The 18,464-nt window shown below is 37.3% G+C and overlaps 1 protein-coding gene across 4 annotated transcripts in view; it reads left to right on the top strand.

Moving 5' to 3' along the window:
* Window positions 1-18,464, top strand: part of ubap2a (ubiquitin associated protein 2a) — a 157,844-nt gene that overhangs the window by 92,421 nt on the left and 46,959 nt on the right. For all 4 annotated transcript variants that reach the window (XM_069924156.1, XM_069924157.1, XM_069924158.1 and 1 more), the window contains 3 exons: window positions 1,991-2,157; window positions 4,293-4,407; window positions 7,174-7,213. In XM_069924156.1, the coding sequence (XP_069780257.1) occupies window positions 1,991-2,157; window positions 4,293-4,407; window positions 7,174-7,213 (322 nt within the window). The remainder of the gene's footprint in view (window positions 1-1,990; window positions 2,158-4,292; window positions 4,408-7,173; window positions 7,214-18,464) is intronic.

Below are 18,464 nucleotides of genomic sequence, written 5' to 3'. Positions count from 1 at the left end.
GTCAGCAGCAGCAGCTGGGACTGGAACAGGACAAGCTGGCAAGCTTGTGGAAAACGCCATTTGGAAGACAGGTTGTGAGTGCTTAGTTCAGCCTGGTCAAAGCCCTTGTGGTTCATGCAAGAGGAGAGGATTGGTTGGCTAAGAAAGAGGTTATCATCTGGAGAACCCTGAAGGGGCAAATTTCATTCGCAAGACACTGAGGTGACCGATGGGAGTACATCAGTTGTGGATGATCCGGAACAATAAATCTCTCTCAAAACCGTCAAGCGGTAACCATTTACCTTTCAGTCACCAAAGCTTGGTGAACTTCATAAATGTTAAATTCTGTGCACATTATACGAATTGCCTGCAACCAGTGAACTTGGAGGAATGAGAAGTGAGATTGAACTGTGAACCAAAGAACTTTTCTGAACTTACACACACATTACATACTTGTGTGCCTAGAATTAGAAGGGGGTTAAGTTAGGTTATGTAAGTCAATAGTGATAAGTTAAAGTTTGATTCGATTTTCAAGTTTAAAGATAATTAAAAGCAACTTTTTAAGTAACCATTTGTCTTGTTGAATATCTATTGCTGATGGGTTTTGGGGTCCTCTGGGCTTGTTACACAGATGACACCATGGTCGTCGACAGAATCACGGATGCAATGAGAAAGTGTACAGAAGTACACAAGAGCAACTTCATACTCACCATTAGTAAAACTAAGGAATTAATTGTGGAAGGGGAAACCCTTGGTCCTCATCAAGGGGTCAGCGGTGGAAAGGGTAAGCAGATTCCTGGGATCAACATTTCTGAAGACTTGGGTCCATCATGTCGATGCAGTCATGAAGAAGGCATGCGACAGGCTATTTCATCAGAATGTAGCAGATGTAGAACATTTTTACTGGTTGCATCTCTTTTGCTATGGAGGTACTGATGCACAGGATAGCAACAGGCTACAGAGGGTGTAATCACTGCCAGTGCCATCATGGGATTTGACTTCACTCCAGTAAAGACATCTTTAAGAGGAGGCGCGTCAAGAAAGCAGCTTCTCTTATCAACCACCCTCACCACCCAGGCCATGTCCTTTTTTAATCACTATAAATGAGATACAGAAGTCTGAAGACAAACTCAATATTACAAAAAATAGCTTCTTCCCCTCCACCATCAGATTTCTCAGTGGACAATCAACCTAGGGACACTACCTCACTTTTTATTTTATTTTGCACTAGTTATTTATTTTTTAAATCTTGTATTTACAGAATTGTAATTTTGTATATTCTTCTAGTCAATACTGCTGCTGCAAAACAACAAATTTCATGAAATGTGTTCATGACAGTAAACCTGATTCTGAAGTAAATGGTAGCATTTCCAGCAATATTCACATTCTGGGAATGAATATATTTTTAAATTACATTAGTTAGCAAGTTTCTAACCGTATTTGAAGTGTGCGTGAAGAATTTTCTGACCCTTGCTGGAACTTGCTCATGAACTATGTAAAAGTTATTACCAGATTGAATTTGAGTTTAACCTGTAATCTCATGATTAAACTTTGATTAAATTGCTGCCATTTTCATTCAATAATGTGGTCTTAATGTCATTAATGTTCTTCAATGGCTTTAAAGAATACCAGTGAAGTGTATAGAATTCCATTTACTGGAGTTGTGTGATGGTCTTAAAATAGGCCAATTTAATTTCTTTTTTGCATTATAGCTGTTTGAAACATTTTTTACTGATGCATAGATCTTGAGTATTAACTATTTAATTTTAACTTGCAGGTTTTATTTTTAGTGGTAAGCAGTTAAGTTGTTTAATTTGGTCAAACAGTTTAATTGATCTTCAGGAGTGGGATGTGTCTCCCTTTCCCATCAGGCATAATTATAATAAGGGGAAGAATAATGTATCATGAGGTGATGAGCCTCAGACGTAACTCAAGAGTTGCACGGGAATTTTCTCCTTTTGGTTTCAAAAGCACATGCATGTGAAACCCTGTACTTTCCATCTCTGTTTAGATTCCTATGTCTGCTGTTGAAATGCCAAGATCCATTGATGTCTCTGGATTGAATGTTCAGTTTGGAGCCTTGGAATTTGGTTCAGAACCATCTCTGACTGAATTTCAAACAGGAAGCACAGAGAATACCAGTCAAACACAAAACCACCTGTTCTCAAATTCAGTCAGGTAAAGTCACAATCTTCTACTTACCCAGCTTCTACATTCAACATGTTTTGGTGTCAGTTTTTGCTGTCACGTGGATTTTTCTATGAAAATAAAATAAGACGAAAGTAATTTTACAACTGCATTCTAGACTCTCCAAGCAGTATCCTTGGGTAGCATTATCTTAGACCAGATGAAGCTGTAAGGTGAGAGAAATTAATCTATAGTGATGAATAAAATAGATCAAATTCTTACATTAGAATAATTATATTCAATATGTGCACTGTTGCCACTGAATGTAGTATAACTGGTTAAATATTTTTGACCAGTTCATTATCAGAATTGATGTAATTCTGCTCTATTGCATTCAGTCTTATTTATGGTGGTTCAATAAATATTACAGTTTTTAATGATATCCAGGACAGTTCAAGAATGAAATGAGAACTTATTGTCATATGTATTAGTACAATGTATAGATGTACTGAAATTCTTGCTTGCTTCAGCCACACAGCTACACAAGATAAACCAACTATAATAGTATAAATATGCCAAGACAGGAAAGGAAATAATAAATGTTAAAAAATTGATAATTTTTCACAGTTGCAGTTCGTGCAAAAAAAAATTAAAGGTTCAATGGTGCAGGCAGATCATTAGTCCAGGGTAGAGTTATGAAGTTGTACAGCATGGAAATATGCCATTTGGCCCTTATTGCTCACCAAAATATCCCATTTACAATGCCCCTACCTGCCTGTGTTTGGCCCATATCCCTCTTAACCTATCCTATCCATGTATCTGTCCAATTTATTCTTAAACATTGCAGTAGTACCTACCTTAACCACCTCCTTCAGTAGACTGTTCCATACATTCATCGACCTCTTTTTTTAAGATAAAACAAATTACCCTTGGGTTCTGTTCAGTCTTTCCACTCTCAACTTAAACCAAAGTCATCCAGTTACTGATTCCCCTACTCTGGGGAAAGGACTCTCTGCGTTCATCCAATCTATTCTCATGATTTTGTATCTTGTCTCGGAGATTATCCCTCTTCTTCCTGTAGTCCAAGGATTAAAGCCCAAGCCTGATCAACCGCTCCCTATAGCTCAGGCCCCTGAGTGCTGGCAACATCTTCATAAATTATCTCTGCATCCTCTTCATCTTGACAACATCTTTCCTGTAGCAAGGTGACCAAAACTCAATGCAATGCTCCGAATGGGGCCTTACCAACTTGTCCTTCCAATTTCTACACTGAATATTCTGAATAAGGCCAATGTACAAAATCACCACTTAAAGATATAATGTACCGTGAATAGCAGAGATCTGGAGAGTGTTGTGGAGCTGAAGGATCTTGCTCTCCAGATCTCTGCTATTCATGGTGTAGGTCCTACACATGTTAGACATCCCAAAATGCAAAATGTGCATTATATTCCATCAACCATTCCTTTTCCCAACTGATCAAGATCCCGCTTTAATCTTTGGCAAACGTTTTTATTATCAACAATATTAGACACTTTAATGTCATCTTCAAGCTTGCTAATCATATATGTTTTCATGTAAATAATTGATGAAGATTAATGTGCCCAGCACTCAACCCTGTGGGTCACCTCTAGTCACGGGCTTCCAGTGCGGGAAAACAACCACCCACCATCACCCTCTACTTTCTTCGATATAGCCAGTTTTCTATCCATTTTGCTGTTTCACCTTGAATCCTATGTGATCTAACCGTCCAGAGCATTTGACTGTGTGGAACCTTATCGAATGCCTTACTGAAATCTGTAAATACAACATAACTCTGCCCTGTTTCTTGGTTACATTTTCAAAAAACTTAGATTTATGAGACATGACCTGTCACTTTTTAAAAAAAAAACTGCTATCCCTAATCAGCCATTGGCCATCGAAGTTCATGTACACCATCTTCATCTGAATACTCTAGTAACTTGCTAATCACAGACATTAGGCTCACTGGCCTGTGGTTCCCAGGCTTTTTCCTGCAGCCCTTCTTGAATAGACACACAGCATTTGCCATCCTCCTATCTTTTGACACATCCCCTGTACTTGATTAACCTTTTTTTAAAGTTGGGGTACAACATTGAAGTTCAAGAGCCTGATATTTGCTGGAGGAAGAAACTTGAATCAACAAATCCATTTGATTTCACATCTTCCAGTTTAACAGTTGCCCAGAACACTCCAGTAACTTCAAGGTTGGATCAGATTCCTGTTCATGGAATGCCATATCAGAACTCCCTGGATACATCTCCTCAAAAGGAAGTTTCTTTGCCGGTGAGTCTCAAAATAAGCATTTGAAATGCAAATTTGTACTTATGGTATTTCAAAGTCTGCAAAAGGATTTTTTTTAAATATTTTTGGGAGAGGAAAATAGGCTGTGGACAAGATTTTAGACTACAGTACAATAAAATCTTCATTAACTGCCACCAATGGGGATCATGGAAGTCAGATAGTAGATTTTCTGGTTACAGAGACTCACTCTTGCAATACTTATCTAAGACTCCTGCATTAAGAATCCTCTGTTTAAAAGACAGAAGACAGTGCAAAATGTAAAGTAATTTTTAAAAATATCTGCATCGTAGTCTTTAATTATGTAATGTTCACTTTAATCAGCTAATTCCTTTAACTTACAGAATTTAAATTAGAATCCCGGTTGCTGGCACTGTAACAGCATTGTGCTAGCCGCTACGCTAACTGTTCTGTCATCATAATTAACCCCTCGTGCTGACAACACAATTCACCTCCACACAAATGACCAGGTCAGACCCTCAGGTCAACCCAACTCACCTCCATGCAAGTGTCCCAGTCAGGTCCTCGGCACACCTTCCTTGCGCTGACTGTGATGCAAATGTCACAGTCATTCTCTCCTTGCACCTTTATATTCAAACCCCATTCACAAGCACTGTAACATTGTTGCGTTAGCTGTCCTGCCGTTATAATTAACCTCTTCCACCAAGTTTACAGATAAAGCCTTACTAATATACTAATAACTATATACTCTTACCAGGCAGAGAGAGGGAGACACTTTGGCAGAGTTGTCCCAGCAGTGACCCCCATCGGCCAGCTCTTCATCCTGGGTGCTACCATTTTATTCAAACACAAATTTATAGCTGCTATTGGCGGGCACTCCTTGCTGAATGTTTGTTCCCAAGGGTTTATGTGTTGCTTCATGGAATTTTACGATATTAAACGTTTATTTAAAACTTTATTTTTAAAGTGGTTTATTTTTTTTTTCATTTTATGCTGATTGTGTGAGTTTCTGCTTGATTGAATACCAGATAATGGAGATTTTTATTGTACTTTGTATTATAAATAAGGGAAAAGGTGTATTGAAAGTTAGCTGAGAAAAGATGGAAGGAGGCTTGAATAGAACATTAAATCAGCACAGACTTGTTGATCTGAAAAGCCTTTTTCACTTCCCACCTCACTGACAAAAGATAAAGGAGGAAAAACTCAACCCCAACCAACCAATTTTCCCTTGCAACCGCTGCAATTGTGTCTGCCTGTCCCGCATCGGACTTGTCAGCCACAAGCGAGCCTGCAGCTGACGTGGACTTTACCCCTCCATAAATTTTCATCCGCGAAGCCAAGCCAAAGAAGATATCTTGTGTAATATTTGAGTGTTGCATTACGATATTCTTCCATCTTTTATTCTTCAAACAAAGTTTATACATTGTGGAGTGCTCCATAGTGAGGGTATTCGAATGGAGAAATATTCAAAAGGAGGAAGAAAGTATAACGGAATTAGATAGTAAATACAGCTTAGAAAATAAGATGGTAAATTAGTGGATGTAGCAAAATGTAAAATTGAAATTTTTTTAAATTTGAGTTTTTAAAATATTTTAAATTTTTTTTAAATGTAGACATACAGCACGCTACAGGCCATTTCAGCCCACAACCCTGTGCTGCCCAATTTACACCCAATTACCTATACCCCCGAAACATTTCAAATGGTGGGAGGAAACCAGAGTCCCCAGGGAAAACCCATGCAGACATGTGAGAATGTACAAACTCTTTACAGACGGTGCAGGATTTGAACCCTAGACCCGATCGCTGGTGCTATAAAGGCATTGCGCTAACCTCGATCCCAGCCAAGCTGTCAACCATGCCACCACCTATGACAAAAGAAAATTGCATTGCTAGCCTATTCAGTATCTTATTTCAAAGTTAAGTCATTTGAAAATCCAAGGTTAGCTGAGGGAAGATGGACCACATGATATACTCTATTTATTCTAGGTCTCTCCTGTTACTTTACATTTACTTCTAGCCAGATTAACTGATCAATCACTGGATTCCTAACAACAGTTATAGTTGACCAAATTATTTAAATCTGAATTTGTCTTAGCAGGTAAGTGATCTCAAGGGCTATCGCTATTATGGAAAGTTGTAAAGGTGGAAGAATGATCCATGAAACTTGATATTGAATGCAGCCAAAGATGATTTCTAAAATAACATTGATTGCGACAGACTATTTGTTTTCACTAAATGTTTAGTAATTCGTCACTAGTGAATATTTGAGCCAGCTTTTGAGATCTAGAATTTGCTTGAGGAATACCTTTTGTGAGTTGAGGTTTTAGACCATGCATCCTGCCTCAGTGCGAGGTTACAGATCACTTTTTTTGCTTGTTTACATGTTCATAAGCCTGCTTCCATGCCAATACAAGGAATGCCAAATAAATAGCATCTATACGCTTGTTAATCCTTGGATACTTTGTGATGCAAGATGAGAAAACTTCTCCATTCTTAGTAATTTTATTGTTGCTGTAATGATGTAAAAATGTACCTACAAATTAGATGATGGATATGAAAGGAGACCATGTTCTGATCAGCTCAGAAACCCAGTGGCATCTTCATGAAAAAGGCATGATTAAGTGGGAATGGGATGGGTAAGAAACAAATTCTGTCCATCATGAGTGTATTCTACCTTCTGTTTTAATTTCAGAATGCCATCATCTGCAGTACTTTACTTTTGTTTTAGATGAACAGCAAATAGTGTGTTCCATGACTAAGAGATCAGATATTTCTATCTTGCATTTACAGAACAGCTACAATGGTCTTGGGGCACAACAAGCTCTTGAAGGTAAGTCATCAAAAAGTCAACACTTCTGGTGTATGTTTCTACTTTGAAAAGCGTTAAAATTGTTATTTTGTGTTGTGCTGAGTTCAGTTCATAGTATTTGATCAAGCAATGCAATCTGGATCGAAGATTTACATTAATGTTCAAAATGCCCTTGTCTGTGTGTATTTTTTATGTGTAAGCTTATTTCACCATCATGGATATGATGCATGATTTAAGTAAATTTAGATACAATTCCAAGATGAGGCAGTGTATGCATGAGGGAGTTGACCTTTGTAATTTTCCATTATAACAAGTGTATCCTGATAACTAGATTTTGTAATGAATATATTGTGAAATCATAAGACTTGAGAACAGAATTAGGCCATTTAGCCTATTGAGTCTTCTCCTCCATTCAAATCATGGCTAATGTATTTTTTCTTTCAATTCCATTCTCTCCTGCCTACCTTCCCCATAGCCTTTGGTGCCCTTATTAATCAAGAACCTATCAATCCGACTTAATTTTATGCAATTTTTGAGGTGTTAAATATAATTGATTTAAATAATTATATTGAACTAATCTATACCTAACATTTATATTTGTCATGCAGTCATGGCAAAGTTCTGCCCATCTTTTCTCACCATTCATAATGTTCAAATCAACCTTCTTGATTTATGAACTCCTTGATAGTACCTGCTTGTCATAAAAGATACAATGTAGAAATAAATTTCTTAGTATAATCTTTCCTAATAAGAACCCCCAACTCACTACAAGTCAGTAAGTGCATAGTTGGACCTAATTATTCCTGCAAATACCCCCTCAACTGTAAATAGCAAAAAGAGTGTATTTTGTGAAATTCCATATTTATTTCTTAGTTGTTGAAATGACATCAATTGATCTTGTTCAAAACGATCCTCTACGTTTTTAATACCATTGTGAAACCAAATATTCATAAATTGATTATCTTTAGTAAAAAGTTATTCTGAAACAGAGGTATTTTTGGCAAGATACTGCCCTTTATTCCAAATTTATTATTTAGCTTGTTCCAAATAGTAATCATATATTTAAGCAATGGTGCTTTCTTTGCAGCAGTTCTGTTTTAGATGTGGTGATAAAATAGGAACCTTCTTACATTCTACTTGGTCATGTACTAAAGTTAGCATGTACAAATGTTCCTATTTCTGTTCCACATCTAAAATGCATCTGTGATATTTCCGATATTGATTTATGTAGTTTTAGTGGTATGAGGTATAATTATTGTAGAAAATTATGTAGTACTAATCTGTATTTTGCATTTATAATTGACACCATGCTATCTAAACACCAATCAGACCAGGAACTTTCCATTCTCTCGCACCCCACCCCCCCCCAGTCGTGCACTCTCATTTTGGAGAATAATGCTGTGTTCTCCAGGCAAATCGTTCCTTTCATCTCATTAGTTTCAGGTGTGGATAGGTTTGGTCCCCATCTTTCTCTTAACAACAATTTTTACTGGAGAAAGCAGTATTATTATAGTCCTTAATTATGTAAAGTTCACTTTAATCCAGTAATTTCTATAATTTACAGAATGTTATTTTAAATTGGAATTCCCCCCCCCCATCACTGGTGTTGTAAGAGCATTGCGCTAAACACTACGTGAACTGTGCCACCATTATAATTGATACCCCTCCCTCAAGTTTACAGATAAAGCTGTACTAATATATATAAAATACTAATAAAGACTCTTATGAGGCAGGGTTAGGGAGACACTTTGAGAGAGTCACCCCAGAGGATGGCTCTTCATCCTGGGTGCCATCATTTTATTCAAATACAATTTTATTCAAACAGCTGCTGTGGGAGGGCACGATCAGGACGCTCTGCTGGCTAAAATGTTTGCACCCATCTTTGTCAAGGGGTTGTGTTCTGCTTTGGAGAATATTTACTTTTACAATTTTAAACTTTTATTTAATTGTTTTATTTCTTTTTATTTATTTAAAAATATTTTTATTTATTTCATTTTTTGGCCACTTGAGTGGGTTGCTGGTTGCTTGAATTCCGAATTTCAAGGATTTTACTGTACTTCCCTTTGCTTATCAAGCCATGGCCCTATAATTGGTTTATTTTGTTACGTACCAGACAGCAGCAATAGAAATCAGGACATGGTGTTATTTAAAATAATATTTTAAAATTATTAATAAACAAAAATATAACACTATCTAATTTAACTAACTTATCTAAGCTTATCTACTGGTGTGTGGTATAACCCAAGCCACCACAGCTCAAGGCGCAGTATTGAAAAGGCAGTTCAAAGTTCACTTTCAGAAATTCATTGATGATGAGGAGTGTGGTGTGATGCCGTAGGTTGGAGACATGAAAATCTGCCTCTCCTGGCAGAATTAATTAAAACCCAATTTGGAAAAAAGCTTTTTAAAATTAAGATATTAGGATTTGTCTTAAACTTAACTACAATGGCTATAAAGAAATCAAAGGCTCAAACTGCAAAGAAAACGACTATTAAAGAGGTCAGTATGATTAAAGAAACAGAAGCTACCTTAACTATGGGAGATCAACTCACTGTGACAACCAAAATCAATGCGACTTCAGCGCCACTTCTTTGGGGAGCTGGCGAAGATGGCGCTGGAGTTCAGAAGAGGATTCTTCAACTTCAAATGTTGCAAGAGTGAATGCACACAATGGAATCCATGTCTTTACATAGAATAACTGAGCCAGCTAAGCCTACATCTGCTAGCATTGCTAGTCAGATTAGGACTAAGCAAATGGCTCGTAAACAAGTACGACCAATCCCAACATCCCAAGAAGAGGAAGAAATATTTGGAGGGAGCAGGACCATCATATTGTGGAGAAGGGCCCCAGTTTAGATAGTGGAAGGAAGGAAATTTGAATTTTATCAGGCTAAACTTCAAAGTGCAGATCCTTCAGATCAACTTTTTATACTTACGGAACAAATCAAAAGAATGACTAGTCATATGGATTTGCATTTCATGTCTGTAAATCTGAATCTAATATACAATTTCAATCCCTTAAAGGTGAAATAAATTTTATTAAAGTTGAAATGGCAAAATATGCTAAAACTGTGGATAAAGTTGAAGCTAAAGTTCAGAAAATTGAAGATATTCAAGGTTATCATTTTGAAGTACAAAAGATACAGTTAATAAAATGGAAGATTCTTTCACGGTTTGGGAAGTTCAACGGAAGAAACTTTTACAGGAAAGTGGTGTATTGGAGAATCATAGTCATAGAAATAATGTTAAAATTGTTGGACTGCCTGAAGATTTTAAAGATCCCAACCCACTACAGTTTTTTCAAAGATGGATTCCTGAAGCTATGGGCCCTGAAAATTTTCCGAATGGATTGGAATTGGTCAAGCTCATGTTGCTAATAGAAAGAAACCATTTCTGGGACAAGTGCCATGTTTTATTCTAATTAGATGTTTACATTATCAAGATAAAGAAATGATATTAAGATTGGTGATCCAAAATGCTAGAAAACAGCAAGGCCTCCTAATGATTGGAAATAATAGAGTATTTTTCTATGCAGATTTGAGTATGTCTATTGTTAAAGAAGAAAATAATTTAATCCTGCAAAATCTGTTCTTTGGAAGATTGGATATAAATTTGCTTCTCGCTATCCGGCTATACTTAAAGTTTTCACTGGAAAAAATCTACTGCAATTTTTTTCCAATGAAGATAAAGCTTTGGAATTTGCTCATTCGTTGCCCAATAATAAACAAGATTCAACTCAAAGCCGCCTTTTCAGAAGCTGAAATTGAGCCAAGATAACTTGCAAGATAGATGTCAGGTGTTGGAATATTGAGAATTGATTGAAATTAATGATTATCAAGAGAACAAGGATCTTGAGGAAGCTTTTCATACTTGATAGAATGATATAAATATGTTTTTATATATTCTGTCTGGGGGAGCGGACTTTTTGTCCTCTCCTTCCACAGCCACGTGTCACTTAGTGGCAAGAGCCACTTCCCATATAATAGAGGGGACTAGTACTGGTTTTTTTTTAACATATCAGTACTTTTTTGTTTTTCTTTTTCTCTGGAGAAGTTATTTATTGGGATGAGTGGCAAGAGTTAGGTACTTTTAAATTTGAGATATGGTGGGAAATAATTTAAATTTTGTAACTTTTAACATGAATTGGTTTAATAATACAATTAAGATAAAAAAGATTTCAGCTTATATTAAAAAAAATTGAGAGTTGATGCTGCTTTTTTTTACAAGAGATGCATTTAACTGAAAAATAATTTCAAAAACTATAAAGAAAATGGGGAGGTCAATTTATAGCTTCTTTAATTCTAAGGCAAAAGGAGTTGTTATTTTAATTAATAAGAAATTACCTTTTAAATTACAATCTATTATAAATTGTGCGGCTAGATTTGTTTAATAAATTGTCAAATTAATCTGAAATCTTGACACTTATGAACTCAGATGATGAAAAATTTATTCAGGATGCTTTTTTCCATCTTGCTGAAGCAAATGAAGATGTGAAAATTGGTGGGGATTTTAATTGTTGTCTAGATCCATTATTGGATGAGTCACAAAAACCATTAACTAGGAGGAGTCACGTGAGGAGTGGCCGGTAGGGTAAAACCAGCCCTCTCCAGAAAAAAAGTCAAGAAAAGACAAAGTTCAACAAATACAAAATATAAGAAATAAAAGATAAAGTTGCAGAGAAGAGAAAGAAGATGGCACCCAAGAAGGAAAAAGTAAAAACAACTGGAAAAAAAGAAAAGTCACCGGAAAAGAAAGAAGGCCTTACCTGCACGAAGGAACAGGGAGCTGTGGTGGCGAAGAATGGATGGTGCCAGCCCTGCGGAGTTGCGACTCCCCCCGACCGGTGGACTGCAAAAATAGCTCTCTGAGCCAAACAGAAGTGCGCAACTGCACATGCGCGTGTAGTCGCGCATGAGCAGAGCGCAATCAAAGGTAAAAGAAAACACAGATGGGGGGGGCTTAGCCGAGGAGGGGGCAACCACGGCGCAACCAGCTGAGGGACACCTGACACCAGGGCTCTCAACTGGAAGATGAGGAAGGCGGCAGGAGAGGGAGTGAGCTAACAGGCGAGAAAGAAAGTTGACGGGGTGAACGGCAAGAGGAGCAGCAGCAGGAGGCCCGACAGATGAGCAGCTCAGAAGGAAAGGACCAACAGCAAAAGGCCCAGCAAGAAGAAGCCTAACAAAGTGATACAAGCAACTCATCAGGAAAATCAGAAGAGACAGATACAAAGAAGAGAAGAAGACACAAACACAGGTACAGACACAGAAGAAAAAGACCAAGATCTTCACAGAGAAATAGAAGGTGAAACAGAGGGAAAGAATTTAGATAAAGCTTTTTTTCAAGAACAAATGAGAGCATTAAAAGAATGGCTGTCTTTAGAATTTAGTGCAATTAAAAGAAAAATGAAAAGAACAGAAGTTAAAATGCAAAGAGTAGAACTAGTCATGACAGAAATAGGGAAAAGAGTAGAAAATGTTGAAGAACGAGAAACAGCTGTAGAAATGGAAGTAAACGATTTAAGAGGAAAATTGGAAGAAAGTGACAAAAAAATTAAAGAGACTCAAGAGTTGTTAGCTCAGAAAATTGATATGTTGGAAAATTATAGTCGGCAAAACAACATAAAAATAGTGGGCCTGAAGAAAGATGAAGAAGGAACAGATATGAAGGAATTGTAAAAGAATGGATCCCGAAGGTCCTGGGAACAACAGAAATGCAGGAAGAAATGGAAATAGAAAGGGCACACAGAGCACTAGCTCCGAAACCACAGATACATCAAAAACCAAGACCCATCTTAGTAAAATTTTTGAGATATATGACAAGAGAAAATATACTGGAGTGGGCAAGGAATAAAATTAGAGAAGATAATAAACCATTGGAATTCAAGAGTCACAAATATTTTTTTACCCAGACATAAGTTTTGAACTTTTACAAAAGAGGAAGGAGTTTAATACAGCAAAATCGATCCTATGGAAAAAAGGTTATAAATTCATGTTAAGACATCCAGTTGTCTTTAAAGTATTTATCCCCGGGGAGCAAAACAGGCTGTTCTTGGACCCAGAGGAAGCACAAGAATTTGCAGAGTGTTTGCAGGACAGAAGGAGAGATGAAGAGATGTAATAAGAATGAAGAATGGCAATAAAGTATATATCAAGATGTAAAAACTATGTATATGTAAAGAATTAAAGAGGGAAAAGAGAAGGGAAGGAAGGAAATAAGGGGAAAAAAGGGAGAGCTTTGTCATATGTGTAAAAAAAAAAAGAAAAAAAAGTGTTTTCTGAGGGGGGTTGCAGGGGGAGAGTATAACCATCACTGCGAAATCAGTTGACACTTGCGAACAAGATCGCAATCCAAATGGAATGGGGAGTTGTGGTTGCCCGGCAAGGGATAGGGGGCTACTCAGAGAGGAGGGGGCATTTGGGGTTAAGGTAATATTGGGTGTGGGAGTTGTTGGAGTATTTTATGTTTTAAATGTGTTGTCATACATTGAGTTTATAAAGGGAAAACAGAGATGAAAATGGGGAAAAGGGGGATGATGGTGGTGGTGAGGAAATGGAAATGAGGTGTAAACAAGATATAAGATGGCCAAGTTGAACTATATGACTATAAACATTAATGGAATATATAACCAAATTAAAAGGAAGAGCCTATTAGATTTACTAAAAAAAATTGATATAGCATTTGTGCAGGAAACACATCTAACTGAAGTGGAACATAACAAATTAAAGAGAGACTGGGTAGGACACGTAGCAGCAGCATCACATAATTCAAAAGCTAGAGGTGTAGCTATATTAATTAATAAAAATATACCAATCAAAATAGAGGAGGTAATAATAGATCTAGCAGGCAGGTATGTAATTATAACATGTCAGATATAACATAACATAACAATAACAGCACGGAAACAGGCCATTAGGCCCTTCTAGTCCGCACCGAACCATATACTCAGAATTTTGGAATTTGCTCAATATATATGCACCTAATGAGGAGAATCAAAAGTTATGTAGGATATTATTTTGAAGATTGTAGATATACAAGGAAATATATTGATAGGAGGCGATTTTAACATTAATTTGGATCCAATTGTGGATAAAACAGGACAAAAGACAAGCAAAAAGAATAAAGTAGCCAAATTTATGGTTAAATCAATGCAGGAAATGAAACTTAAGGAGGCAGTACCCAAGAGAGAAGGAATATTCATATTATTCGGGTAGGCATAAAGCATACTCAAGGATTGATATGCTTTTGTTGTTGGCCCATATTCAATGGAGAGTTGGGAAAACTGAGTATAAAGCTAGATTACTATCTGATCATTCATCTCTGTTATTAGCAATAGAACTGGAGGACATCCCACCAAGAACATAGATGGAGGTTAAACTCCATGCTACTTAAAAGGCAGGAATTTAGAGAGTTTATTGAACGCCAAATTAAAACATATTTTGAAATAAACACGGAATCAGTGAAAGACAAATTTATATTATGGGATGCAATTAAAGCCTTCATTAGAGGGCAGATAATAAGTTATGTAACTAAGATGAAAAAGGACTATAATCGGGAAATCTTTGGCTTGGCTTCGCGGACGAAAATTTATGGAGGGGGTAAAAGTCCACGTCCGCTGCAGGCTGAAAAGGGAGATAGCAAGTATAGAAAAGGAACTAGTAAAAAGAGATGATATAAGTTCCTCAACATGATTATCCAACTGCACGAAAACCAACAAGGTCGGGTCAGATACAGCAATGAGCTCTCTGAACCCTTCTCCATTAACAATGGCGTGAAGCAAGGCTGTGTTCTCGCACCAACCCTCTTTTCAATCTTCTTCAGCATGATGCTGAACCAAGCCATGAAAGACCCCAACAATGAAGACGCTGTTTACATCCGGTACCGCACGGATGGCAGTCTCTTCAATCTGAGGCGCCTGCAAGCTCACACCAAGACACAAGAGAAACTTGTCCGTGAACTACTCTTTGCAGATGATGCCGCTTTAGTTGCCCATTCAGAGCCAGCTCTTCAGCGCTTGACGTCCTGCTTTGCGGAAACTGCCAAAATGTTTGGCCTGGAAGTCAGCCTGAAGAAAACTGAGGTCCTCCATCAGCCAGCTCCCCACCATGACTACCAGCCCCCCCACATCTCCATCGGGCACACAAAACTCAAAACGGTCAACCAGTTTACCTATCTCGGCTGCACCATTTCATCAGATGCAAGGATCGACAATGAGATAGACAACAGACTCGCCAAGGCAAATAGCGCCTTTGGAAGACTACACAAAAGAGTCTGGAAAAACAACCAACTGAAAAACCTCACAAAGATAAGCGTATACAGAGCCGTTGTCATACCCACACTCCTGTTCGGCTCCGAATCATGGGTCCTCTACCGGCACCACCTACGGCTCCTAGAACGCTTCCACCAGCGTTGTCTCCGCTCCATCCTCAACATCCATTGGAGCGCTCACACCCCTAACGTCGAGGTACTCGAGATGGCAGAGGTCGACAGCATCGAGTCCACGCTGCTGAAGATCCAGCTGCGCTGGATGGGTCACGTCTCCAGAATGGAGGACCATCGCCTTCCCAAGATCGTATTATATGGCGAGCTCTCCACTGGCCACCGTGACAGAGGTGCACCAAAGAAAAGGTACAAGGACTGCCTAAAGAAATCTCTTGGTGCCTGCCACATTGACCACCGCCAGTGGGCTGATAACGCCTCAAACCGTGCATCTTGGCGCCTCACAGTTTGGCGGGCAGCAGCCTCCTTTGAAGAAGACCGCAGAGCCCACCTCACTGACAAAAGGCAAAGGAGGAAAAACCCAACACCCAACCCCAACCAACCAATTTTCCCTTGCAACCGCTGCAATCGTGTCTGCCTGTCCCGCATCGGACTGGTCAGCCACAAACGAGCCTGCAGCTGACGTGGACTTTTTACCCCCTCCATAAATCTTCGTCCGCGAAGCCAAGCCAAAGAAGAAAAGAAGAATGAAAAAGAGAGAATTGGCGGACAAAAAAATAAAATACGAAACATTACAAATGTACAAGGTGGAGAAGAATATAATGAAAATAAAGCAAAAGTATTACGAACTGGGAGAAAAAAAAAACACACAAAATATTAGCCTGGCAACTTAAAACAGAACAAGCTAAAAGAACTGTATTGGCATCAAGGAAAAAGGACAAACAAATTACATATAACCCAATAGAGATTAATGAGAACTTCAAGGAATTTTATGAACAATTATACCAAACTGAGAATGAGGGGGAAAGATGATAAAATTGAAGAGTTTTTAGCTAAAATTGAACTGCCGAACTTGCAAGAAGAGGAACAAAACAAACTGATAAAACCATTTGAAATAGAGGAAGTACAGGATATATTAAAAAAGCTGCCGAACAATAAAACACCTGGAGAGGATGGATTCCCAATAGAATTCTATAAAACATTTAAAGAGTTATTAATTCCTTCTCTCCTGGAAGTAATGGACCAGATCGAAGAAACACAAAACTTGCCAGATTCATGTAAGACATCAATAATTACACTAATACCAAAGACGGGGAAGGATCCATTAACACCAGCATCATATAGACCAATATCTCTACTTAACTCAGATTATAAGATAATAGCGAAATTATTAGCAAACAGATTGGTCGATTGTGTACCAAAAATAGTAAAACAAGATCAAACTGGATTGATTAAGAAAAGACGAACAGCGAATAATATCTGTAAACTTATTAATCTAATTCATGCAGTTCAAGGAAATAAGAAGCCAAGAGTGGCTGTTGCTTTAGACACAGAAAAAGCCTTCGACAGAGTAGAATAGAGCTATTTATTTAAAGTATTACAGAGGTTCAATCTACCAGAAAAATATAAATTGGATTAAAGCATTATATAATGAACCATTGGCAAAGGTAATAGTAAATTAATATGTATCGAGCCAATTTAAATTAAGTAGATCAACTAGACAGGGATGTCCATTATCCCCCTCATTGTTTGCCTTAGCAATAGAACCATTGGCAGAACTGATAAGAGCAGAAAATAAAATAAAAGGGATAAAAATAAAGGAGAAGGAGTATAAAATCAGCTTTCTTGCAGATGACAAAACCAGAAATATCAATAAAAGAATTACGTAAGAAATTGAAGGAGTATGGAGAAATATCGGGGTACAAGATCAGCGCAAATAAAAGTGAAATGGTGCCAATGAGTAATGTGGATTATACAGAATTTAAAAAAGAATCACCATTTAAATGGCAAGCACAAGCAATCCGATACCCAGGTATCAGGTTAGATAATAACTTAAGCCACTTGTACAAACTAAATTATCAGCCACTAATAAAGAAATTGCAGGAAGACTTAGAACACTGTAAAGAATTACCACTAATGTTGATAGGGAGAGTAAATTGCATTAAAATGAATGTTTTCCCAAGGATATAATACTTATTTCAATAGTTGCCAATTCCCTTCACAGAAAAATTCTTTAATGAACTAAAGAGAATAATAAGAAAATTCTTGTGGAAACAGGGGAAACCGAGGGTAGCTTTAGATAAATTAACAGGGAGGTATAACCAAGGTGGTTTGCAGTTACCAAACTTTAAAAATTATTATAGAGCTGCACAATTAAGGCATTTATCAGATTTTTACCAGACAAGGGAAAAACCAGACTGGACTAAGATAGAACTAGATAAAATAGGGGAGAAGGTACCAGAACATATACTTTATAAGTGGGATGAAAAGCTGGTGCAATATAAAAGCTCACCAGTATTGTATCATTTAATTAATATATGGAAGAAGATCCACTTAGAAAGGAAAAAAAACAAATTGCCAAATACCAAAATTGTTATTGACATAAAACCCACTAATCCCTTTTACAATAGACAACCTTTTCTTTAGAGAAATCGAGAGAAAAGGAATCAAAAGAATAGAAAATTGTTTTTTGGGAAATAATTTATTAACATTTGAACAGTTGAAATACAAATATGGAATAACTCATGGTACAATGTTTGCATATCATCAATTGAAAGCTTATTTAAAGGATAAATTGGGAAACAGACTGAGATTACCAGAAGGAAGCAACTTTGAATATGTGATTACAGACACATTGATAATTTAAAGATTTATAACAAACATGTACATTAAGCTGGAAGATGAGGAAAATGGTGAAATAAGCTATAAACCTAAACAAAAGTGGGAAAAGGATTTAAACATAAAGATAAAAAATGAAGCATGGGAAAAGTTATGTTCGGGAACTATGAAGAATATAATAAACACAAGGTTACGCATGATACAGTATAATTGG

The sequence above is a fragment of the Narcine bancroftii genome, chromosome 3 (assembly GCF_036971445.1).
Source record: "Narcine bancroftii isolate sNarBan1 chromosome 3, sNarBan1.hap1, whole genome shotgun sequence".
Lineage (NCBI taxonomy): Eukaryota > Metazoa > Chordata > Chondrichthyes > Torpediniformes > Narcinidae > Narcine > Narcine bancroftii.
Note: the sequence above shows the minus strand (reverse complement) of the source record. Positions and strands in the feature narration are given on the sequence as shown.